Consider the following 26,007-nt stretch of genomic DNA (forward strand, 5'->3'; position numbering starts at 1 on the left):
CAGTGAATACAGGCAATTTACTACTCTTCACATGTTATGACAAATGCTATTTACAAGTGCAGAACACCATAAATAAGTTAACAAACAACATTAGAGATGACCATTTAAAAATTGCAATATGATAACACTATACAGCATCGCTTTAAAATGCCCAAACAGAACACGCGGGTCTGGCCCCAAAAAATGAATGTCTTCGGTTGCTGCCTCAATCCTCGTCAGTATATAGTTGCTTTCGCTATCCAATGCACCTTTCAAAAGCAGCGCATTCTTGGGCAAAAAAGGCCTCACCCTTTGCTACACAGTCGGCCTCATCTGCTAGATCGAACAACTATACGAAGGGATGCCTCCCCAATAAATCCCACCCCAATAAAAATTATTTGGGAGGGGCTCTATGGGAACTTTACAAGAGGGTGGGGCATTTCACCCTCATTTCCCTGTCCCAAATGCGCGACCAAAGGTACGATTTTGGGGAGGTTTGAACCTCCCCCTCCCGCTATGCCACTGCACCGTAAATATGTTGCCTACAGTTGTACCCGACCAAATTTTAAAAATTATTAATCCACAATGAGTCATCGACGGCTCGATGATACAAAATTAATACGGTACTTCGAGCACTTCAGTAAATGACCTTTAAGGACATGCACACTGCCAGCAGCTGCATATAAGCCGATGTTTTTCACGTAATTTGCTGTGGGCATTTTGATAAGAGAAGTTTCGATCCGATGCATGCAAACTTAAGGAAGATAGAAATTTTTTGTGCAATATTAGTACAGCACCTTCGTATGCCTGTATTAAACTTTTAGTTAAAATGCAAAATGGCTCCAGGGTAACTTATCAACAACTCCTAGCTCCTCGAAACCCATACAGTGTTCTAGCCATAATGGCCCCGTTGATGATGTGATCTTTGACAATACCATTTCTCATGCTATACAACATTTTTATGATCCGCTTGTAGTCCCCACCAGCGTTGCACTCTTTCCCGGATGACATGATCTTTTCTTTTTCCTGAGAGAATCATATCATCGACATCTTGCTGCACTTCGAATGACATTCATAATTTCTTCTTATCCATCCCACAGGATTCAATACAGGAAGTGCCCGACATTCCATTGGAGTGTTACCAACCACAAGTTAGTGAGTGGGGTCAAAGGTCGTTATCACATGTACTAAAACCTTTTCTCAAAATCTAAGTGAGGGTCCGGTTACGTAAGACACCGATAAGGGCAATTAGTTACGTTGCAAATCAGTTGAAGGAAAAACATCTGTTCGCTAAGGACCCGGACTGGAAATTTATAAGAACTAGAGATCGTCGGTCTTTATACATATCCCATTAAATAAATAGTTGGCTGCCGTAGTACCGTGTTTATCGGATGAAAGCACCCGATAAGTCAACGGTTCGAGATATACCGGACGCCGGCTGGCTTGCACGGCGTCAGATTGAACATCGACGTTCCGCCAAATTTAAAAAATGTTTTGGCCTATATTCGTGTACCTAACATTAATGTGTATCATAACGGGGGCTCAAACCACCCACATGCACGAACTGCTCGCAATTCTCTTTTCTAGGGCCTTGCTGCAACTATACCAGACATTCCATACGTGGGCAACTCCTACGCAGACAAACAGCTTGGAGAGAATTTCCAAAACTGCATCGCCGCACCAAACAATGTACCTAATAATTTCTCCTAATAAGGCCCAGGATGTTGATAAGAATGTTGCGGAGGTGCAACCTGCCCGCTCCCCGAGAGCTGCCTCTGCAGCTGTGCTACTAGTGCTGCAGTCTGCTGTTGCTGCTGCTGCTGTTTCTGCATGGCCATGAGTTGCTGCTGATGCCGCAGCTGTTGCATGTTGTGGGTGGGTGCAGACATCATGGGAGCACCTTGCGGAGCGCCACCATATCCGGTGGTCGCACCTGCTGGTCCTCCACTGCCCTGACTCACCAGAGTACCCCCGGAGCCAGTCAGGTGGGAGTTGGCCACCATGGTGGTACCGCCACTGGTGTTGTGACCACCTTGTGACAGCGGATATTGTGGCCTGGACAATGAAACAATCGTCAGCAATTATATCTCAGAGGAAAAAAAAAAAGATGCATTAAGTACTACATTACTGCATTAGGTACTACTAAGGAGTGGAGTAAGCTACCAGAAGACATTGTGTGTTGTGAAACTGTCGATGATTTTGTTTGAGACTTGAGGATAACTTCGTTTGATCCGTATCACCCTTTTTGAACATGAATTCCTCTATTGGTTCTGCAAGGACCTGAATAGGTTTGTAATACTCTATATAATAAGAAATATACCTGTTGGGCATGTACTGGCCCTGTGGGTTCTGCATGGGCCCTGGAGGGGCACCCATGCCCCCCATGCCTCCCATGTTGGGTCCTTGTTGTTGAGGGTTGGGGTACCCTGCCTGAGGTGGAAATCCTGAGGGTCCCATCATACCTCCCCTGCGCTCCATGAGGCCCTGCGACGGCCCACCCCCCTGCATCTGTGGAGGAGGGCCACCGTACGTGCCATAGCTCTGATTCATGTTTCCTAAAGGTGCAGAAGTGACCAGCATTATTTATCCACAGCGGACGTAAAGTCTTTTAAAAAAAAGTTCTCCCAAAGCAACAACCATACCAGGCATATGATGCATTCCAGGACCCTGGTTTCCCTGCGGTATGCCGGGATGGAACATGCCCTGTTGATTCACCTGTTGCTGCTAATGGAACAAAGATGGATTGAAGACAAGCACACCAAATGGGATCTTGGGACAAGAGGACTCACTGGTGGCATCCCTTGAGGCCGCATTTGTTGCCTCATCATCATCTGGTGCCTCTGCTTCTGCAGCATGTCCATATTGGGGTAAGGCCCCCCCATGGGAGCACCCCCTTGAGGAGGAGGAGGTCCCTGCATGAACTGAGCGGACGGATGTCTGGCGCGCAGCATGGAGCTCAGGGCTGCCTTTGACTGGGAGAGCTGCCTCTCAAACCGGGGCCCTCCTGGATCGCGCACCAAGGGAGGGGGGGTGGGGGTGGGGTCGGGATAAAACAGGGGAGGGGCACACCTTAGTTTTCGAAAGGTACTAACGCAAGTATCAAAGTGGCGTTTCAAACAGCAAGGAGAGCATGCTTTGTTTAATAGCTAGACAAAACGTGGCTGAAAGCACTCCACTGCTGTGATACTTGTCCGTATACAAGGTACTCAACTTTCAGTGGTGAAATTGTATACCGCCACAGTTAAAGCCTGTGTTGTGCTGCGCAAAAAGTTTGTTGGTCTGCGCCCTATCCCTTTTATCGAAACTTTTGAGTGTTTTTCTACTGTTATACTGAAATAAAAAAATATTCTTCGACTAACCTCGTACCACATTTGCGACATAGTATATGAATGTCAGCGTTCCACACAATCTTATAAACCTAATCGCCCTCTTACAAATGTGTGTTTAATGACAACAGCCACGATCAGAAGGAGCAGCAAACTCACCAACAGACGGACAACGACCCCTCCAACAATGTCACACTCACCGGGAGGAAGGGGTTGTTGCGGAGAATAGTAGGGTGGCTGTTGCTGCATCGGTGGTTGCTGACCATACCACTGCTGAGGGGGTGCTTGGGGTCCGGGGTACATACCTCCTTGTTGTTGCTCGGGGTACACCAGGGAGCCCCGCACCGGAGGCGTCTACGCATGACACACTCAATTTACACCTACTGGGTTAGCAACCTTCATAGTTGAGACACTCCGTTATTAATGGAAGCTGGAAAGGCAACAGGGGAGCAAAAACATTGTACGCCTTCGTTAGCCTTGGTCAGCACTATGGTGCTGGCCAGGACATCCCAAAATACATCCTTTTTTGAGAATGCTCGAAAAATTCTCCCTCTCTGATCTTCTGTGCTGCTGCAGGCACGATAATATTTTCATTTCTCGACATGACTGCGTGTCTGGCAATAACTGTTACAGCCCCTAGCTCTCCGCGAATCCGCGAAATGTCGCGGAATTTGCCATGTCTCGCGGAACCTGCTGTTTCCCTCAGAACCGTGTTTTTTTGTGCGTAATATTCAATATCTTACAGAATTATCTAAGGATATCAATCGATCTGCGACATCTTTGTGGGGTAAACCCAATCAGTCGCGACTACAATACCTGACGCGACTGATACTGCTGGCACTTACACGGCTGAATGTGCCGCGATGAAAAAAAATTCAACGATAGGAACGCCCGGAGATAAATTGTCAGAGTTGAGTCCAATTTCCTTTGTGCACCGAAAAGTTACGAAAGGTTCGCGAAAGATTACTCGGCGGAAATGTAAATTTTCCGCAACAGAAAGCTAGGGGCTCTAGTGATTGTTGTATAAGAAAGACACAGCTGCGGTATTTTGAGATAAATACCTGTGCACCCATCATCTTGGGTTTGCGTGGACGCCTCTGGGCTTTGGGCTTCTTGGCTCCCCCGCGTGGGGACGGAGCACCGTGCATCTCATGCAGTCCTCGTTTGGTTTCTTCCAACAACTGCATCTGGAACGGAGACGCTCTCTCGTTAGGACTGACGCGATGGCAAACGGTTCTCCTGGGGTCAGTGACGTGTACAACCTGTAAGTGGTGCTTGTCCGGTGGTGGGGGCAAATGTTGATGAGGCTGAGGCTCCAGGATGAGGTCTTCAGGAGGCAGCAGAGGGGGATCCAAGAAATATGAGAGGGGCTTGGCGAGGGCTCCGTGGGTGTGCCATAGAAGGGCACGGTGGGATTCCTCCACCCGAGGCTTACGCTCCATGCGTACGGCCCCAAACCAAACCCAGGAGAGTGGGGCTGGGTTGCGGTGCCCCTCCAAGAGGTCCCAGGGGCTCACAAACTGCTTCTCGGACACTTGAAGGCCCTGAAGAAAAAGCAACTCTCGTTGGCCACACACAAGCTGTTCCGACATTCTTCCTATTTACAGCTCCATCAGTACAGCCAGTAGTAAAAAGGATGCTTCAGGCAAAACCGTTGGGACCGAGTGGGTGAACCTGGCAAGGAAGCTGCTCTGTTTAAAGGGACAGTTACATCCGGAAACCCATCTATGAAACCGATACCACTATGTCTGATGCTGTCCGACAATCTACTTGGCTAATTTTTTTGTCCGAAAAGTGTTTAGATATTTCAAATTTGATAGATCGGCGCTGCTTTCACAGCTGCAGAGGCTCCGCTGTGTTCAGTGGTCCGCGAGGAATAAAATGATGCTATAGTTTCGAACTATTCGAACTTTCGAGTTTGACTGGCACGGATGTGAGCATCCCTTTAACTCTTTGTTTATGAAAGGTAGTTGGCCCCACGACCTTACGGGCAAATTTCATGAAGCTTTGTGAGAGCAGAAGTAAGTCGAGGACCTCTGGTGCTGGAAGGTTTATCCAATGTGGGGGATCTTTGACAACATAAAACTTTCCACAACCCCCCCGTTTGCTTGTGGATGTGTTAAGAGTTGCTAACCTGTTTCTTGTCAATAGAGTCAAAGCCAGCAATCTTGTTTCCTTTGGTGTCAATGAGACTGCCCATAGGTTCGCAGGTGATTACTTCACTCTGCTGCTTGGGCAGAGGCAGCAACTGGTGCACCATGCTGATCACGTCTGTGTCCAAGTCAGACACTTCTTTCTGCAAACATCACATACGGTTAAACACACCTGCACTAGCAATGCCTAACTTACGCCTAACAACGCCTGCCTAATGCAACGTAGCAAATGTGTCCTCCGAAAAATAACGTTTCCATTTTTACTTCTTCACAGAAAATTTACTTTTCCGCAAGGTAGGACTTACAAATCCGCGGGATTCCGTGGGCAAGAGAAAACACACACACACAAAAAAAAAAAAGAGTGCAGCATTCTCCCAAGATCGCATAGCAGCATATCCCGCATGCTTTTCCAGCCTTTCTAACTTTTCAGTGTGCAAAGAAAACTAGGCTCAACTCTCTCTCCGGGCGTTGCCATAATTAAATTTCCTTTAGTCGCGGCACGTTTAGCCGTGCGAGTGCCAGCATTACCAGTGGTGCCAGGCATTTTCACTCTCGACTGAAATGTCACAGGTCGAACGAATATTCGAATAATATAAACGAATAATATAGGCATCGAATATTCAGCTAAAAAATTGACGATTCTGAGGGACACTGCAGGTTCCACAAGACGTGGCCAATTCCGCGAAACTGCAGAAAGCTAGGGGCTCTAACTATGCCCCTCACGAATATTTAGAGAGTTTGTTTACTTTCTTTCTTTCTGAGATGCAAAACACGGTCAAGAAAGGTACTCTCTAATCCACAAGGAACAGGATAGATAATTTGATGGGCAGCATCGTTTGTTTTTTGCTTTTTTTTTTGTCTCTCTCCTTTGTGGATCAAGAGGGCAGGGATGAACTGAAGAGTGTCCAACCTTGAGCTTCTTCACCAAATTGATGTACTGTTTCCGCATCTCCTCTCCCGATGAACTGTCCGACACCTGAGTCGTGTGGATCAGCACTGCCAGCATGTCAAGCACCGTAAAGAACAGTTCCCTGCACACGAGAAGGGCCTGTCACAATCCCCACAAAATGGTCCCTTCCCCCAGCAACTCCCGATACACATCCCCTTCCCAAATTGATTTTAGCCTAATCAGGTTCTCCAGTTTTTTCCAAATTACTTGTTGATTTGTCTATCTGATTACCCCACACCTTCACACCTTCATTTTACAACTCCAGCAAATGACGCATGTGTGGATCATTCTTGTAGAGCGCATAGTGCATGGCTTACGCATTAGAGTGTGGGTCTACGACACCGTAGCTGATTAGCTGGACGAGCAGAAGGGCCCAGTCTGTGGTGAGGGTATTACTGCGTTGAATCATGTCAAACATTGCCCCGACCAAGCTGAGTCGAAGCAGAAGGGCTTCTTGTAGTAGCTGCCTCGTTTTGGGGTCATCTGCCAGTGCTGGCTTCTCCTACAAGCAGACAATAATGCCGGTATTTGTACAGAGTATTTGAGGGAAACTGCAATTGGTAAATGGAAGGTTTCGTAAAGAAAAGAGTTTGTGGCGGACCCAGAGCCATGGTTACGCTGTCATATGCTGAGCTGTGGTCAGCATACACACAGTGATAATAAACTATTAATGTTCAACGCGTTGAATGTTCAACATGAAGGTCGTTCCCTGATTCCCGCAAGACAGCTTCCAGATCAAGACGCGTTCGCACCTGTGCCCACTGCACTAGGTGTTCAAGTAGCATCTGTAGAAATACCCTACTATTCCACGCCTGACTGTTCAGCATAAAGGCCTTACCTTCATCCATTCAAGTTTACAGTACATAAAGAACTGAATGGACTGCAATGCACATATACTAAATACGATGTGTTCTATAACAAGATGCCTCGATACATGAAAAACAGGCTCACATCTTTGGCAAGGTTGAGGCACTGGTTGAGCTGGGAGTAGAGAGAGTTCAACAATCCCTCTCTCTGCTCATCTTGGCCTTTGAGACACATCAGCACCAGGGACAGGAATGGCTGGTGGCTCAACAGGGACGTGCTGAACAAAGAGGCGCCAATTAACGGGTGAAATCAATCAATCAATCATGGAGAGTGTCACCTCTTGTGGACCTGCTTGCTGTCTTTCTCCTTGTTCTTCGAAGAGGATGAAGAAGTGATGGAGGCCCAGTTGCCACTTTCTAGGACGTGGCCTGCAGCACGCAGCACTTTACCTTGCACTGTGGCTGGAAGCTTGGCCACCAGGGGAGCCACAAACCAGATACGCTCCATCTCTAGCCTGACAAAAAACAAAAGACACGTTGTCTTTGAAAAATGTTACGACTTCTTCGAACTTGAAGGGACAGTTTGTCAATAGGTTGTTACGTTAGAGTGCTATTCTGTTGGAGGTTACGTGTAAATGTGTTTACAGGTTTCAACTTAAATTATTTGTAGTTTTATGTCGCGAGACAACTATAGTCATAGTCAAGACGTACATCACAGTGCATGCAACCTTGCAATCAGTATGTAGACATGACTTGAGCCCCTAGATTTCCGCGAATCCGCTAAATTTCTCTGAATCGCCCATCTCGCTGAACCTGCTGTTTCCCCCAGAATCGTGTGCTTTTTGTGGAATATTCTACACATTACAGAATTATGTAAGGATTTCTATCGATCTGCGACACTTTCCTGGGTTAAACTCGATCAGGCGCGACAGCGAGCCCGACGTGACTGATACTGCTGGCACTTGCACGGCTGAAGGTGCCGCGACTAAAGCAAAAAATTTAACGGCAGGAACTCCTGGAGAGAAATTGTTAGGGTTGAGTGGAACTTTGTTTGTGCAGTGAAAAGTTACAAAAGGCTGGAAAGCGTGCGGGACGAGCTGGCAAGCGATCTTGGGAGAATGCTGGCACCATTTTTTGTTGTTGTTGTTGTTGCTTGTTTTCTCTTGCCTATGGAATCCTGCAGATTTGTAAATCCCACTCTGCGGAAATATTAATTTTCTACTGCAGAAGGCTAGGGGCTTTAGACATAACCTACTAGTAAGATGCAATTTTCCTCACCGAATGCTCCTCAGTTCCGAGAAAACAAAGAGAGAGCTTAAACTGTCAACTGACCTTGCCCCATGCCTCTCATACAGCACAGGGCTGGACACGAGGACAGAAGGAGGTCGACAGTCTTCACTGGTCAGCTGGAAGACATCTATGGTAGCGTTGGCCACATTCTCAAGCCATGTGTTCACTTCAGCCGGTGTGGAACACTGCTTGTACATGAGTTGAAGCTCCAACCACGATACTCGCAGGCTCCATTGGTCGAGACCTTCCAGTATCTGCAGTAATGAACACATAGTTAATCCTTCATACTGCTACAGAACACATTATCGTAGAAATAATTAGAAATTATGGAAGCAAAGCAAATGTTACAACTTTTTCTACATAAGCTAGGTTGATACAGTGCTGTGGTTTGTTAAGCAAAATGTATACAGTGACTGTAAGCAGTATTGGATGCACTCGGAGCTCTCAGTGTCGTAGGAGGAGCAATGCCAGCCTACATTTAGTCTGACAAAGTGAGCATATTTATACAGAATGGAAGGTTTAGGAAGCAGACGGAAGGGATACTTAGGAAGCAGACGGAAGGATGCTGGCGTTATTCGAAAACAAGTTACTGTGAAGAAATACCCCCAGAATTCAAGGACTCCCAAGGCCTTGAAATATGGACTTTGAGGTCCAAGGGTTCATTGCTCCTTTAAGTTCAAGCACTTAGAATGCCGTTGAATCTTCATACACTGTACCGCTGGGAAGCTACAGAATTACCTGAACGATGACCCGTCTCTGGTCCGTGGGCTCCTCGCCGGACGACGCCAGCGCGTCGGACAGCCCCATGCAAGAAGAACTGACCACACCTTTTGGGTGACAAATCATTTGCAGAAGGGTCTCTGCCTGCTTGTGGGACAGCATGGGGTCGAGCAGAAGTTCTGCCGAGCATAGCACGTCAGGATCTCGGAGCGAGCGCTCGTGGATCCACTGCTGCCCACAGATCTGTTCCAGGGCGTACTTGGCATAGTCATTGAGACCCGCACTCTCGATGCCCGTTCCTCGAGACGACATGCTGCTTGGGTGCCTTCCTAAACTGGCTCTGCATGTGAATGAACCTCATTTTGAAAGCCCATATATGTACCAGTAATTGTACCGTCAAAGCTATCGAGCAATCACTCCTGGGTTTAACTTGATGGTGATGATTCGAATTGTTATGAAACAGGGACAACTCAGGTCATAGTGTTCCCAGACGAGCAAACGTAACTTGCGCATTCATCTTGTACCCATGGCACAGTGCCCTCATTGACTTTTGCCATTGTTATGCAACTAGTAAATAAATCCATCTCGCGACACCCGCAGTCTTTATTTGACTACCTGCATAGCATTTGGTGGAAGTCCGCCACTCAAAATATAATCCATAATGAAGTTTTGTAATTCAGCCATAATCATCAATTTCATCTTCACACACTGAAAATCCTGCAGACCGTGGTCATTCTTCAGTAACTGCTAGTCAAATGCATGTAGACTGGCTAACTTCCATCACATGTATTTGAGGGAGAGAGCACTCCCCCCCTCCCCCGTCACTCTGCCGATAGTTGCAGTGGCGATGCTTGTTTATTATGTGCTTTACTACAGTCGCCAATGGAGAAGAAGAAAGGCAGCAGGCAACCTTGCTGCGTGCCAAAATGCAGAAACAACACTTTGTGTAACAACATTTTAAGCTTTGCAACTTCGCACATGCACTGTCACATGGAGAAGCAGACGACGTTGCTTTGCCCCTTCGAGATACCCACAGTGCCTTGCGCAACTCACATGAGGGCGCGCAACTTCGTGTAATCGTCTATTGTGTATTCAGTGTGTGTGAAAATAAAACAAATCAAAGCAATAAAAAATAGTGGAACAACTCACGGCACGCGTAGGTCCAGGTCCGGGTCGTCAATGGAACCCAGTAGTTCATTGATGCTAGGTTCACCTTTTCCTTGCGATGTATCAGCTTTAGTATCTAGACAGGGAGCGGCTGCGTCACCTGTTCCACCAGTAAAGGGACATGTTATCTGCCGTGTAACTCACCACACCTACAAATGTAGATTTTGTGGAGGACGCGTTTTGCACTGCCCTTTCAGAAACAGAATCCTAATGTGGAAATGTACTGTGTGGGACACGGCTGTCCGAAATCTCCAGCCCGTGGTGGAGCGGCCCCATATCGGCGATGTTGTGCATGAGGGGATTATACCAATACCATCACCGAGGGGAGGCCACGCTCAACTGTGTTGTGTCGATGCAAGGACAAGGAGGAGGATGGACAGGTATGAAAAGTAGTAGCTCGTGCAAAGCGGACCAGAACGTTCGTGGCATTCTGTTTCGGGCATTAGTCCAGGGCAGCTGTTTCTGATGTCAATAAAGATATAGCAAACTGCTATCACTAGCAGACGACGACGTGTATCTGATGATTATCTCTCCCGACAGGTAGCGATGCGTGGCCTCTCCACGGATTCTGTACTGGTACATAGTACCTTCATGCGCGACATCGCTGATAGGGGACTGCTCCGCCACGGGCTGAAGATTTCAGAAAACTGTGTCACACACAGTTCAAATGTTGAATCACTGTTGAGAGGGGAAAAAATGTGGTTACCCAGCACGAGAATGGCCTTGAGTACGGCCAAGACAGGTTCCACTCGCATGCTGCTGTGGGCGGCGGCCAGCAGGTGGCGGTCGCAGGGTGAGCGGATCACAAACAGGGGTCGCGGCATCGACGGACAAGGATCAACCGAGCGGAATAGACGCAGCAGCAGGTGGCACGTGAGACGGGCCCCCGATTCTGCGTCCTGGTCAGCAGCACCTCCAACTGAAATTTTCGAGTGACCACAATTTCCAGAATAGTACTACCCCATGTTAGAATGTATACGTAACTATTGAATGAGGCTTATGGTGCCATTATACTCCAATATTTCAGCGCACCAGCTAGTGGTGGTCAAGGTCACGCATGTAGAATTCTTCCCTCTATACCTGAGACTGCAGCACATGCGCAGCTTCATGCAACACATGCGCTCCGGAAGTGCATTACTCGAGTTCCGTGTCTCGAATTCAGTGTCGCCATCTAAAAAAATTGAGTCAGAGAGTGCAAACGACTGAAACTGAAAGTGCAGCGACGTAGTTCTGCCAGGTTTCATGCATTTTGGCAGTATTCAAGTGACACGGAGGGCTTGTCGATGCACTTAGGTAACTTTAGATCTAAAGTACGGATATGTTAAGGGATTCCTTCTACTTCAATAGACTCCGCAAATGGAGAAGAAACATTAATGGCACTCTCCGAAGCGGAAACGTGTCGGCACATAAGCGCGGGTGGTTAGCGCTGTAAGTAATGCGCATTTGGAGCGTTAAGCAGAGCCTCTTAGTGGGGTCTGGTAGCATCGCTCACTCTGGAACGCAAGAGGTGCTACTTAATGCACCCATTCTCACATTGTGCACGAGCTATCCTGGTATATACTAGTATATACTGGTTATACTGGAGCTATACAGGTTATACTGGAGCTATACAGGTTATACTGGAGTATAATGGCTCCTTTACAAAATGCGTAGTAATAATGAGATTTAAAAAATTCTGCTCGAAAAGCTTGTCGTGTTACCGGGGCTCGCTGACAGCAGTGACGGAATAGCGACGTGTACCACAAAGTCTTGAAGCGAGAAACATCGCCTGGCCACCAGGATGCAGGTGAAGACGGCCAGGTTGTCGTGAATGGACAGGTCGCTCACCTGGGATATTTAACACTGATGGTGACAACCATGACAGGTGTGCAAGCTAGCATGGCTGAAACTCTTCATGTCAGCTCAACCCCAAACATCAAGATTATCATAAAAGTGAAAGCGAAATGAAAATAAACATATAAATAAATAATAAGTAGAAGGTGTTTTGTTTTGCCAACCTTATCTGAACACAACTGTTCTGAAGATTGTGTCTTTTGCTAAGAAAATTCATGTGGCTGACAGTAAATGTGTACGAGGCTTTTGTACGAGATAAAATGCCACCGTATCGAATTTTTCTACGTGACTTGTTTCCAATTTCACATGGACAAAATTTTTTATCGTTCGAATTATATATGGGTCCTCGCAGAGACCTTGGTAGATTTAAGTGAAGAACCAAATTTGTTTCCAATTTCACATTGACAAATTTTTTATCTTTCAAATCATAGATGGGTCCTCGCAGAGACCTTGGTAGATTTAAGTGATGAACCAAATTAGCCTAGGTCAAATTAACGCGAGGCTGCTGAAAGCTGCTATTCTCACTGAAGAAAATATTAGTACACATGCAATGGGACGTACGTCAACTTGCGTGAGGACGTCAATAAAACCGCAGGCATGGTTGGACGAACAGCACAGAGCCTTCAACACGCCGAGCCACTCGGCACTGAGAGAGCTGCAGTTTGCGGTCAGTTCAGCACACAACAAGGATATGTCGTTCAACCTGAAACAATAGGTAGCGATGAGGAGCGGCATTCGCGACAGACAAGGGCGCACCTGTCGGGGTCCCTGGCAACAGAAATGCTGTGGACAGCATTGCAGACGAAGCTGTAGCGAGTTGAGGGATTCTCGTTGAGCTGCTTCACCTGCTGGCCGTCGGGTCGTGTCCTGTGAGGTGCATTTATTCGTAGTTTCATAGTAATACACATGAAGATACGAAGGCAGAAAAATAGGCGACGTCGAGTTGCCGGTGGTGAGTAAATCCAAGAGTGATATTAAACGGTAGGAGCAACTTATTTATTTACACGTGGTAACGAGACTTTTGTGCACGAGACTGCACTCCTTCAGGTAGAAGCACTTCCTCAACCAGAAGAAGTGCAGTCTCGTGTACGAAAGTCTCGTTACCATGTGTAAATAAATAAGTTGCTCCTACCGTTTAATATTACTCTTTAATACATACGACTAAAACCCCTAGCTTTCAGCGGTGGAAAATTTGCTTTAACGCGAAGTGGGATTTACAAATCGACGGGATTCCGCAGGCGAGAGAAAACAAGAAAGGAAAAAAAAGTGCAGCATTCTCCTAAGATCGCGTACTGATTCAACCTGCGCACTTTTCAAGCCTCTCGTAACTTTCCAGTGTGCGAAGAAAACTAGACTGAACTCTGTCAATCTCTCTCCGAGTGTTGCTGTTGTTAAATTTCCTTTCGTCGTGGCACATTCAGTCATGCATTATCAGCGGTGTCAGGCATTGCAGTCGCGACTGATCGGGTTTAACCTGTGAAAATCTTGCAGATCGGTTGAAATCCTTACATACCGTACTTCTGTAAGATATCAAATATTCCGCCAAAAACAGACCACCATTCTGAGGGAAACAGCAGGTTCTCAAGACACGGCCAATTCCGCAAAATTTTGCGGATTCGTGCAACGCTAGGGTCTCTACATGCTATGACTGCTGCGAATAACTGGGAGGAAGGTTGGCTGTTAGCCTGGCAATATATACATATGTCAGCCACCCTGGCAGGCATATGTATCACTGCTGGGGTACGTCAACATGGATATGGTTATTCTGCTGAGTTTCAGATGTAACTAGCTCTCTAAACACTTTTTTTTTGTCAGTGACTCGATTCTAATTTTTCACTGCCACACACGATGGAACACACCTGCACACACGTTCACAGGGGTTGAACTACCTGACGCAGATCGCGTCGGTGTTCAGGTTATGAAACACCCTGCTACCATTGCACTACGCTGACATCACGCTCTCAACATATTGAGGCCTTGTTCAGGAACGTGTTCTCTCTTACGTTTTCCTCCACGCTCTCATGCTCAGGCAAACAAACCGAGCCCAAAATCCAATGCAGAACAAACAAACAAAAAAAGTATATCTTTGTCCTGTCTGGACATACTGCTGATACATACTGCTCTTATTGAATGCCAAACTGCTGCGAGTTTTACCTGGGGTTATTGATGCAGTCGATCATGAACGTTGTGTTCCAGAGCAAGTTGAGAGCAGACGGAGTTTGAGAGACGTAAAGGCTCTGTTTCACTTTGGAGTAGAGGGAGCCAAAGATCTCGGAATGTTTCGACTGTGGATGGAACATGAGAGACATCATCCTTCCAACTAGCATTATTCAGACATTAAGAGCACGGAACTACTCAACTTTCCAGACAACCTCATCACATCAATGGCATGCACTGCTCCTCAAAGAGCTAATGTTCCTGTTAGGAAATGCTATTCGGTGATCGTGAATAAACTACACAAAGAACAACCGAATTTTGTATACATAAACATCTAACAAGTTCATCGATGAAAACAAGGAAAGCATCGTTGTGTTATGTACTTACCCTCAGGTAATAACAGCACGAATATACATCGTATAAGTAGCAGAGGATGCAACGCTCTGCAGAAGAGCACTCAGCAGGGTTGGAGATGTGCTTCACAATCTTGCATAGGCTGCAACGAACAAATGGTGCCAAGCACGTAAATACCTCTTTGAGGAGAAAGCAGCAACGCTGCACAAATTAACGCAGGTTCGACGTCTCAAACATCGGTCGTTACCTCTCGCAGGTCTGTAGCGTGTACTCTTGCGATACAAGAAGGCAGCAGTGATATCTGTAGAAGAGGCCCACAATGTAGAGCCCCAAAGAAGTAGCGTAAGTGCCACACAGAGCAGAACCTTTCTGCCCCAACTGGCTTTCCACTTCCACAAGTTCTTTTAGAAGCTGAAAAATTTCCCATTGTGCATTTAAGTCTAGATTCAGTCGTCTCTAACGGCAGCATTCTTCCTGAAGAAAAACGAGGATAAGCAAAACCAATGCCATCTAGAGTAAACAAGGCCCTGATCGCTGCCAGAACGCAACATAATCCTTGGGGGTGGCCTCAATCACAACCACGCTTTCAACGGCCGTAGCCATGGAAACGTAGCACCAATAGCCAGATGTGCAGCCACCAGTGTAGCCACGGGCATCCTTTCCCGTCTTGGCTACGTAGACATATGAAGAGACGATGTCATCTGCTTGAGCCAATCGCTGCAGACGACATGACGCACAGAAGGCCTTTGCTTCCGGTGGGTGCTCATGTGGCTATGGCAGCTTGTGTCCACGACTATGGCCACTGAAAGCATGTCTGTTATCGATGGACTCTTATTTGAGGTGTGGCACCCACATCACATCGATAAGCGATCGGGCCTTGTTCAGTCTAGAAGATCTCAGCAGAGCACCACTGCCGAGCACTTACGAACTTCACAGCAGAGGGTATCGACTCTGGTTACCTGTAAGCCGAACTCAATGAGGCCATGGATGTTGAATGAGAGTTCCATGAGTTCAAAGAGGAAAGCGACATATTCCACTAGTGGCAGGTAGTTTGACGATCCCCCAGCAAATCCCCCCAGCATCTCCAGCACAGCAGAAGCACACGCCTGTGTCACAACGTGCTGGTCAAAGTAGGACAGAGACTGGAACCTAGCCATCGCCGCTTCGAAATTGAAAGCATCGCGGGCGTGTCTTTTCACCTAGGAGGAGATAAGACAACATTAACAAAAGACATTCTTTGCAACCAACAGATCATAATTTTTCCTTCTAAATATCTTATCTACTTGAGCCTGACAGTGTGGTCTGTAGCAACGTAGTGCATATTTAAGTTTTGGAAGTTACCACCACAAATTGTAAGGGAATATGTAAATGAACAACACGTAAAACACCAAACTTTCTGAAAAGGGTTAAGCGTTAGAAGCATGTACCTTGGCACCATCAGCAATATCCATGGAGGTTTTCTTGGAGAAGAGTTTGAGAAGTTCCTTGGTGACCTTCTTGACTGTGTGGCGTGCCTCGTCCCGGAGCTTCCCGACACCGTACAGCAGGATGTGCCGCTGATTACAGTCGTGCGCTCCTGCCTCGTCCTGGGGCAGGGGAAAGTGGGTTGTGTACTGCAGGTGGCGTACTGCTCGGCTCCTGGTGCCACTGCCTGGAACTGCCGCACTGCTCGAGGATGTCGTCCCTCCTGGACCTACTTCCACCAGGGGCGTGGCTGGACCATGAAGTGACCCTCCTTCTTCTTTGTCTGACCCCACGGAATCTGGACAGAATTGGTGGAAGAAACATGTACAGATTCCTACTAATTTTTTCTGAGTTGAGGAGCCATAAAATTGGTCCAGATCGTTGAGCAGTCTGAATTTTTGGGCTTCAGAAAGAGGCTTCAAAAGCTGTCAATGCATGTCTGTTCTGCTGGGGACAAACGCGGAAATGTTTTTGGAAATTTTTGTTTTTCTGAACGTAGAGAGCAACGACTGCTGTGGTTCATGTCAGATCTCCCTGGCAACATTAACATGCTTCTGCCCCCTTTTTATAGTTTGCGTGGCTCAACGAACTGATGCATAATGTAAAACCCCCGAGACTAGGGAACACGGAAGGAGCCTAGCCATTTTTTCATTGTCAACGAACTGGTTAGTTTGTGACAAAATGTTTAACTCTCTCTCTCTTTTTAAAAATGCAACTGAGGATGCTGTTGATGCAGTTGTGCGTAGAGCTGATATGCACGAGGACATTGTTGGTGTGGCTGCTGACCATGCTGCAGATGGCTGATCCAAAGCAATTATTTCTTACTAGATCAAGAATGAAATATACTGCATACATAATTGGCGAGATGGGAGGCAGGAAGGGGGCATCAGAACAGGCAACACCATTAGCAGAAGAGACATTTTTTTTACATATTCAGCTTCAACCACAATCATCCGCAATAAAGGCACTAAGCTCCCTTTTTGACACTGACAGCAGCATTTGTTTGCAGAAATATTGCACAGTTGCTGCAAGATCTTGTGAGGAAGTAAGCAAAAACTCTCTCCCCTCCACGCTACACCCTCAATTGAGGTAATCCCAAAGTCCCTGGGGAGGGCATTACAACCTGGCTCTCACCTGGTTGGTCACTCATGTTTTGCTGCCCTTCCTTGATGTGCTGCAACAATTTATCCAGGTCGGCATCAATCCTAGCATCGTCCATGTCCATCTGGACGTCCCATCCCACCTGCAATATCAGAAGAATGTTGCTCCTGCATTGATGACGTGCGATGATGACTTGTGCGAGGCAATAGTTTTTTTGGCCTCGATTGCGGTTGTTTTAGCCACATAGTTTCTTGAATTTGGTATTCAGATAGTTGTACCAGATTTCATGGACGCAATATCAGGGGTCTATTGCATGTCATCATCTTTGATACCTGGGTAACCACTTAGTTTCGATAACTAATCGCACTCACTTCGTGCTTGACCGATCCGGGCTCAAACATGGGCAATGAATCCTGCTGCCTGCCGGGTTCTCCAATGCCACCTATCCCGAGGCTGCCCAGGCCGAGTGGCATAGACACCACTGGGCTCGGTGAGGGTCCCAGTCCCGGATCCAAAAATCCAGTGAGGGAGGGCTCCGGGTCCAGGCGGGCAGCCCCAAGACTGGCATTACCAGGAGGGTGTCCCGCAAAATAACCGCGTGAAATGAGCGTGCACATGTAGGCATCATGGGAGAAGACATCACAATGGATGAGCTCTGCGAAGAGCAACACAAGGTTGGCAAAAGCTGTGCGGTTCTCTGGCGAAGGCTTCTCGTCTGCAAGAAAAAGGGTCACAGGTTGAACAGTTGTTCGAAGGGACTACAGCACAAACTCTTTGTGCAATGAATGAATCGATTCCATCTCTACCGCATTTTCGGATTCTCTGCACTTACCTAGAACTGGTGCTTCAGTGTCGAGAAAATTGACCAAAAGATTCTGGAAAAGTGGCAGTCCCATAGGACCACCAGTCCCTGAGTCCTGGGAATCTTTTTCGTCCACCAGGTCTGCATCGTTGTACTTCTGCGAGTCAACGTGTAAATAAGTGTGGAAAAGTAAAGAGATGTGCCGAGTCACAACCACGTATTGTGTTCACATATTATAGCAGCGTATAAAGGGTGTTTCAGTTAAATCTCCGGGCTAAATAATTCCCGAAAGGGTGCACCAATTGAATAACTTTCTTTTTACGAGTATCTGTCCGATATTACCTACAAGTTGTGCACCGCGTGAATGAGTGGGAGGCGCGCATTATTTACGTAAAAATTCGAACGAGTTTCGCGAAAAACAACTTCTAAAGCAGGGCACCATCGGCATTAAAATGGGTACTACCCCTTTTGGTACCTTCGGTGGACACCTCTTAGAGAAAAATCTGCCACCGAAGCCGGTCATTTGTTGGAGTAATTAATTGGTTTTGATTTACATATTTTTGTCGCGGCTGGTCACGGTGAAGCGCAAAAGGATGCTCTTCCACTCCCTTATCCACCAATGAATTATGTCCTACACCAATTAATTATGTGCTACACCAATGAATTTTCATTCATTTCACTTCATGTCATTTCATTTCGTACAGAAACGAGGTTCAGGTACAAAAGGCAAAGCATGACGCGTGAATTACACGAATGAGTTACGTTCTTGTGCGTGACCAGCCATTACAAAAATTGGTAAACCGAAACCAATTAATTACTGCAACAAATGACCCGCTTCGGTGGCAGATTTTTCTCCAAAAGGTGTCCACTGAAGGTCCCAAAAGGGGTAGTACCCATTTTAATGCAGACGGCGCCCTGCTTTAGAAGTCATGTTTTTCACGAAACTCATACGAAATTTGTATTAAAATAATGAGCCCCTCCCACTCGTTCACACGGTTCGCAGCTTGTAGGTGGTATCGGACAGATACTTGTAAGAGTAAGTTATTTGATTGGTGCACCCGTTCGCGAATTATTTAGCCCGGGGATTTAACTGAAACACCCTGCATATGAATTAGTGAAAGCGGTACTATCCACTCGAGTACATTTGATATCTGAGATCTTTGCTATATTCTTACTATTTGTGAGACAGCAGACGTTAGGAAATCTAAAAAAAAAAAAAAGTGGGCAAAAGCAACGCCTCCGCTATAAAGGCAAAATATACGGTAGCAGACAATGCTCCATCTTGCTGGTCTGCATCGGTATGCATGTGGGAAGCATGTCTAAATTTCTAACGTTACTTGACCATAACGTGACACAGATAGGAACTGACAGAGAGGAAAATGTGCACCCTATTCCGGGTGCACTGCTGATGGGAGTAACAGAGAAAATGCACTGCTGAACATGGCTCAAAAACTCAACAGCAAAAAATGTTTTCGGGACACTTTTAAGTATCGGAAGTTTCAACATTAACTGCTCTATCGTGCTCTTTAAATTGAAAACTTGACAACAGAGTGTAGTTGGCTTTCTGTTAATCTCTACAAGAATGTCATGGCACCCATAAACAAAGAAAGTGCCCAGACCAATAAGAAGTACCTCAACATTGAGCTCATTCTGTCGTTTCTCAAGCAGTCTCGCCACCACCAAGGCTCTGTGTTCTCCACTCCTGTTGGTGGTCACCGCCCATTCACACAAGAGACGAACGATAGGTTCATCCTGAAGGGGTTGAGCCTCCCCGTTGGGTTGGGGTTGAATCTCACCCCGAGGAAATATTTTACTGTACAGTGTGTCCAGCGAGTTGCTGACATCCACTCTGTCGAAGCTGTGACGATCCAATGCGTCCAACGCATTCAACACCCGGCCTATGGTTGTGCCTGCAAATCAAAATTATCGGACAACTGCAAACTGAAATGATTGAATTAACAAACTATTTGCGCGAGACTAGGCCCGATGTCTCCAATTGAGAAGGTGGCTAGCTGTCAATGATGGAGAGAGGAGCTCACCCGCAGCTGTCTGCTGCCACTTGTCGCAGGACCAGCGAACCTCTGCTGCCCGGCCGCGCTGGACCACCTGCTGTTCCGCACGACGTAACTGCTGCCGCACCTGGAGAGCGAGATCACCATGTTATGCCAGTAGGCCATGATGCATTCCCCCAATTCACAACAGAACAAGCAAGCTGAGAACAGCAACGTGTCTCCTAACTACGATGTGGACATCTAATACCATTGGCACTACTACTGGCACTTATACCATGTCAGTTAGTCGTCCCGCCCTACTTAATCTAGGTGGCGTTGGAATAGTGCCCGTTGCCATTACAGATGGTCAATTTGCTCAAATCAGTTGCTCAAACAAACACGACGTTACCTGAGCATTGTGAGGTCTGGACGCCATTGGCAGGCACGAAGGTGGGCACGGCAGGAGGTCAAGCGGAGAACCGCTCAGGACAGAGCTGCTCTTGCCTTCTCCTATGTTGTTCCAAACCAAGGCAGACGAACATTCCAACGTAATCACCTGGCAGAGATAGGACTCGCTATATTTGGAATCGTTTAAAACCTCGCTTAAAGGAGTGCTACTGAAGTGACCCCAATAATTTTTTTTGTTTTTCGCTGCGGTATGTTCTGCAACGCATGAAATGAGTTCCCACAAAAGAACAACGAGTGCAGGTGACCTACGGAGCTTGCATGAGGCCTCTGTTCTGCGCACTTTTAAAAAAATCCTCCACTCGTTGGAGAACTAGGGAACGTCGCGACCCGGCGTGGTCCCCGGGCACGTGACCCGTGACGTACAGCGGCACGGGTCAAGCAGGTACAAGAGGCGAGTGAGCTTGGAAGAAATAAAAACAAATAAAAATAAAAACTGCACCGGGACTTTCCTATGTCGTGCGAGGACCGGGTCGGCTGTCCGTGGCTGCTTTAGAGATGCGAAGCCCCGAAAAAAAAAAAAAACAAGAAATTTTGGGGAAAAAACAGTTTTTTTTCCTCGTCTCCAGAAAAATTGCCCAAAATTTCCAGGCAAAAAAATTCAAAAATGTAAATTTTCGTGCCTTCGATGCATTCCAACCCGCCAACAGTGCGTTAGGTGCCTCTCATCCGGCAACAACCACCAACTTAGAGCTCCGTCTGGCTGCTCCAAGCGATCGCCATCACGTTCACATAATGTCGGAGTTCTGGTCGGAGTGGACGGGTTGTTCCAATTACCTATCGCTGAGTAGACAGCAGTCTCACGGGATGCTCTGCTCTGCATTTATGCCTAAAGGGTGGATACTACTAAAGTTTCTAGCTCATTGTATGCTGTGGCTTGGCCGGCAATGCTTCGACTCAGCAGTAACCACGTTTGTTTCCATTGTTTCCAATTTTTCGGAACCCCCCCCCCCACCAAAGAAAAAAAAACGTTTTTTTTCTAGCCATTAAAAATTTCCGGAAATTTTGCATCTCTAGGCTGCTTCCACTGGCAGTTTTTGTAAATTTGATTGCGCCGTTATAATACACTGCAGAGCGAAAATATTTTGCACGGTGGCTCCCGATGGACAGCTTGACGAATTAAATTGGGGTTCGAGCTGCGTTAAACATTAATTCATTGCTCCTTTAAAGGGACACCTGTTAGTTTTCAAGCCAAGGTAGAGGAGATAGAAATGGCACCTGCAGAACTGCAGAAAGTTGAAGCACGATGCTGCGATGATGAGAGCAGCGGAGACACTCTGCAAAGCTCGCAGCCAGCGGGTTCACAGTGGGCACGGCAGGATCGGGGGACACTCTGTGCCTGCACACGTAAACAGTGTAAATTTCGTGGACTGTGTTTCAGCACAAACACAAACTAACCCATTGGTGTGATTTGTGGCTGCACTGACGGTTACGACGGGACTCTGACTTCGAGGTGAACTGATGGTGTAGTTGCTCACCAACTGGTTCAGTTTCTTGGCACAGTGGTGAGCCAGGCGACGTGACAGCAGCTCGGAGCGCACAAATTCGTCCACGTACTGGATGACAATGAAAGGCACATTCTTATTCCGTTTGGTAATAGTATACGGCATAATATCGATGATACAATCATGCTTTGTTCACAGTTCAGAATGATACGGACATCTTCAGAAGTTCCGGCTGAAATGCATTACAAGTAATGTGTAACATTTTCGGATAATCTCTGCAATCTCTGCATAAGAAATAAACAGCAAGTGCGCATTATCTTCACTCAGGGGCCCCAATTTCGTTCAATCTTGATCGCACCAATTTCCGGTAATAAGAACACGTTTCACGAAACATATTTGTGCCATCTATCGAGATCCTACTGCATGCGTTGCATAAAAAAAGATGGCACCACCTGCAGCGTGAGCGGCATAACCAGTTTGAGGATGGGATCGTCTGGCGACTTGGTCTTCTCGATGTGTTCCAGGATCCAGGTGAGGAAATCCTGCTGGTCCAGAAGGCCCTCCTGAAAATGGCATTTTAACTTAAAGGCATTTATTTCGCACCTCTCTAGCCAATGTACCTCATAGAGGTGATAGGTCAACTGAACGCAGTACTGCCACTGTTTCATGGCCGCAGTGTCCGGGGGAATGCTGGGGGGGTTGCTGGCGGGACTGGTGCCCCCGGTTCCCCCCTGTTGCAATGACGAATTTGTAGGGTGGCTGTGTTCCACTAGTTTATGCAGGAGCTCTCTCAGGAATTTACACAAGGCTTGAGTCCACTCTGCAGAAAAAAACAGACAAGGAAAGGCTGAGCAATTTACACAATTTATTTTCATCCTTTCTTTTTTACAGGGACTACGAAACCTGCTGGACTAATTGTGCATGGCCATAACTAGGGTTGCCACCAGGCCGGTATTATACCGGCACGGCCGGTTATTCGTTCGCTCTGCCGGTTGCCGGTAGGAAGGTGGTACCGGCAGCCTTTTGCCGGTATTTGTGGCTCAAGATCTTTCATAGGGGATTTTGCAGGGTTTTCCGTTGAGCATTCCACTACAACTTGAATAAATCTGGAGCACAGACCCAACTCCGCAGTCACCAGTTGTCTTCTTAGTTATTCATTATTATTATTATTCGTCCAACCCTTATATCGTCCAACCCTCAACCACTTTCCCTCTCCTGAGAGTCTTTCCTCCCTTCCCTCTATTCCGCCTCCTGTCCTTCGGCCGGTATTTTTCGCTAGGAAAGGTGGCAACCCTAGCCATTACAAATCTTGGACATGTGCGAGATATGAAATTTTGTGCAATAATTAAAGCCCCTAGCTTTCTGCTGCGGAAAATTTACTTTTCCGCGAAGTGGGATTTGCAAATCCGCGGGCAAGAAAAAAAAAAGAAACAAGCAAAACAAAAGTGCAGCAATCTCCCAAGATCGCACGCAAACTCATCCCGCACGCTTTTGAAACCTTTCGTAACTTTTCAGTGTGCAAAGAAAACCAGACTCAGCTCTGTCAATCTCTCTCTCCGGGCATTGCCGTTTGTTAAATTTTCTTCCGTCGCGGCACATTCAGCCGCGACGGATCGAGTTTAACACGCAAAAATGTTGCAGATCGGTTGAAATACTTACACAATTCTGTAAGATATCGAATATGCCTCGAAAAACGGACAATTGTGAGGGAAACAGCAGGTTTCGCGAGACATTCAGGAATTTCGCGGAATCGTGGAATGCTCTAGTATTAATGTGCAACGTTAATACCCCCGAATGCAACACACACTGCAGGCAGACATACAGAAGGATATGCCCCTTCAGTGGAATGGCTTTCTGAATTTCCATCCCCAGAAAGGACAGAAAATAAGTACCTTGTGAAGGATCGGGTAACTGCCTCTTCTTCATCTTGGCCTCGGATATAGCCACCGAGTAGATAGAAGTCATCTTGATGAACCAGGCTGCCCGCAGCATTGGCACAGAAAACTCGAATAATGTCAAGAATATTTCTTCTTTCTTGTTGAATATGGGAACCTGAATAGAAAGAATATCTCAATGTTGATTGATTCTAATTTGGCCTCACAATTTTGCGCAACTGACCTTCTTGGCCAGGCTGGTGAGCGGCTTTGAGCCGGCAAGATCCTTGAACCAAGCCTCGATTGCATTTTTGGACCGAGCAGTCACCTGCGAAATTGTGGCGCGCACTTTATATAAATGAGACGTTATACAAGTTGGCAACTTACAGAGGTTAAGTCTCTTAGATATGCCATGCAGGACAGGTACAGCAAAGACAACAGCGCTGCTTCGAACAAAGACCACACTTGATGGCCTCTACATCCCCCTTTAATTTTGAAACATTTGCCTCGTGTACTACTGACGCGGTTCTGGGTCCTCGTCTTGTTTGTTCGTTGTGTAGCCATGATTTTAAAATTCATGGGTTTCCAGATGTGACAGCCCTTTCAAGAACAAAATGTTCCCCTGAGGTGAACGTGGCAAATGATCAGCTCTGTAAGCGTAAAAATGGCTGGCCCTCATCTTGCAACAGTGCAGACACAAACCAAAGCTAAAATAACATTTTCATGTGACACTCTGCTTTGTGAACGCTTGCATCCGGCATGTACACGTTGGCCGCCACAAGCTGTCCCTCTAAGATGATGCTGCTCTCGTCATCTACGCAGACGCTGATTAACAAACTGCACTACAGAACTCAGTCATCCGTTATTTTTGTGCATTGTACCCGTCTTCGCGACACTTTTGTCATTGTCATGACACATATCATGTCATGTACTTTGTATCAATGTGCATTATGCATTGCGAAATACGGTAGATTACATACACGGTGTGGTCATTGTGCAAACTGGTGTTGTGTGTACAGCAGAGTGGATACGTAACTTTTACAGCTTGCTACCCCCTGTAGGGTTGTAAGACATTCAGAGTCATAGAAATGGCTTACAGGCCAAAAGTGCTCCTTAGGATTGATTTGTTGCCGCTTGCGTCCAGAATCTTGGATAGTGTTGAGTTCTTGCTTCTTTGCCAATATTGCGCTCGAGAAGGCACCAAACTGGGAATGTTAAGAACAACCCCGGTTAGTCGGCAAAACTCCATTGGGTGAACTCAGAAGACGAACTTACCTTAGCTGAGGTAATGTTTTGATTCCTGGCGGACCCATACTAGGGGAAAAGAGCGAATGTTTAAATTTCGTTTCAACTGCGCTAAAACGATAGTAGGCGAGAGAAAAGCTTACCTCGTCTGCTATCTGTGGATTTGTGATGAACCCTTGCTTAACATTTATTGCTGTTAATTCATCCTGGAAAAGTAACAGCGAACGAATTAGTACCGTTTGACAGGAGAACTCGGAAAGCTACCAAAAATTTACGTATAACTAATTATGTAAAGTGAGGTATCCTGCATGTTTCCGTCGTCAAAACTCTGCTTTTCACGGCATATAGCTGACGAACACTTTTGCGAGCATGCTTCTAAAATACAGAGATTTTGTGAGCGACAGCAGAGTCGAATGCGGCTATTGTCGCATTCGACAAAGAAACTTAGCCGCAGACCACGCATAGGAATAGTTTGGTTAAGCGGTCAAGCTTACTTCTTTCTGTTTAGGGTCTTGAGGGTAGACGTCTGCAGGTCCTAATCGTGGTCGTTTTAGGTGCCGCTTCTCAAACAGCCACGACACCGCAGCCATTATTGTTTAGGTACGGGAAGGGTTCTCATAAACGCCACAAGGGGCCTGCACTGTTGCTGATCAACTTCAGCCAGGGCTCTTCAGCGAAGAGTTCAGATCTTGCTAATCTGGTTAACCTACCTTGATCCCATTCTATTCCTCGCACACGGCCGCGAAAAAGGTGAATGAATCAGTCGCGGCTGCGAAAGATCGTCGCAAGCTCGGTAAACGTCTTTGAACAGCGGGGTAAACTTACAATGAAACTGTGTCCGGAGGCAAGACTGTGGCAAACTGTGGGTCAGCAAATGAACCAAGCG

The 26,007-nt window shown here is 46.7% G+C and overlaps 1 protein-coding gene across 4 annotated transcripts; it reads right to left on the bottom strand.

The window, feature by feature from the left end:
* On the bottom strand, positions 1-25,762 carry LOC135367361 (mediator of RNA polymerase II transcription subunit 12-like protein). 4 transcript variants are annotated; one of them, XM_064600580.1, is made up of 40 exons: positions 25,616-25,762; positions 25,265-25,327; positions 25,152-25,190; positions 24,974-25,081; positions 24,121-24,204; positions 23,895-24,054; positions 22,623-22,822; positions 22,455-22,565; positions 21,956-22,113; positions 21,776-21,896; positions 20,502-20,648; positions 20,141-20,240; positions 19,734-20,011; positions 18,132-18,258; positions 17,671-18,014; positions 17,333-17,441; positions 16,162-16,496; positions 15,694-15,933; positions 14,982-15,145; positions 14,768-14,876; positions 14,378-14,508; positions 12,980-13,090; positions 12,785-12,926; positions 12,091-12,217; positions 11,097-11,309; positions 10,373-10,490; positions 9,242-9,563; positions 8,546-8,757; positions 7,552-7,728; positions 7,359-7,491; positions 6,725-6,909; positions 6,369-6,489; positions 5,440-5,601; positions 4,568-4,849; positions 4,367-4,492; positions 3,506-3,659; positions 2,769-2,983; positions 2,622-2,700; positions 2,300-2,534; positions 1-2,034 (listed from the first exon to the last, which is right to left on the bottom strand). In XM_064600580.1, the coding sequence occupies exons 1-40, from the start codon at positions 25,709-25,711 to the stop codon at positions 1,686-1,688; spliced, it is 6,687 nt and encodes a 2,228-aa protein (XP_064456650.1). In that variant the 5' UTR covers positions 25,712-25,762; the 3' UTR covers positions 1-1,685. The 4 variants fall into 4 exon arrangements, with proteins under 4 accessions (XP_064456650.1, XP_064456651.1, XP_064456649.1 ...); XM_064600581.1 differs by having other exon boundaries at positions 2,769-2,980; positions 25,616-25,761; XM_064600579.1 differs by having other exon boundaries at positions 2,622-2,703; positions 2,769-2,980; positions 25,616-25,761.
* Between the last annotated feature and the right edge of the window lie 245 nt (positions 25,763-26,007).

This window comes from Ornithodoros turicata, chromosome 8, assembly GCF_037126465.1.
Source record: "Ornithodoros turicata isolate Travis chromosome 8, ASM3712646v1, whole genome shotgun sequence".
NCBI classification, from domain to species: Eukaryota; Metazoa; Arthropoda; class Arachnida; order Ixodida; family Argasidae; genus Ornithodoros; species Ornithodoros turicata.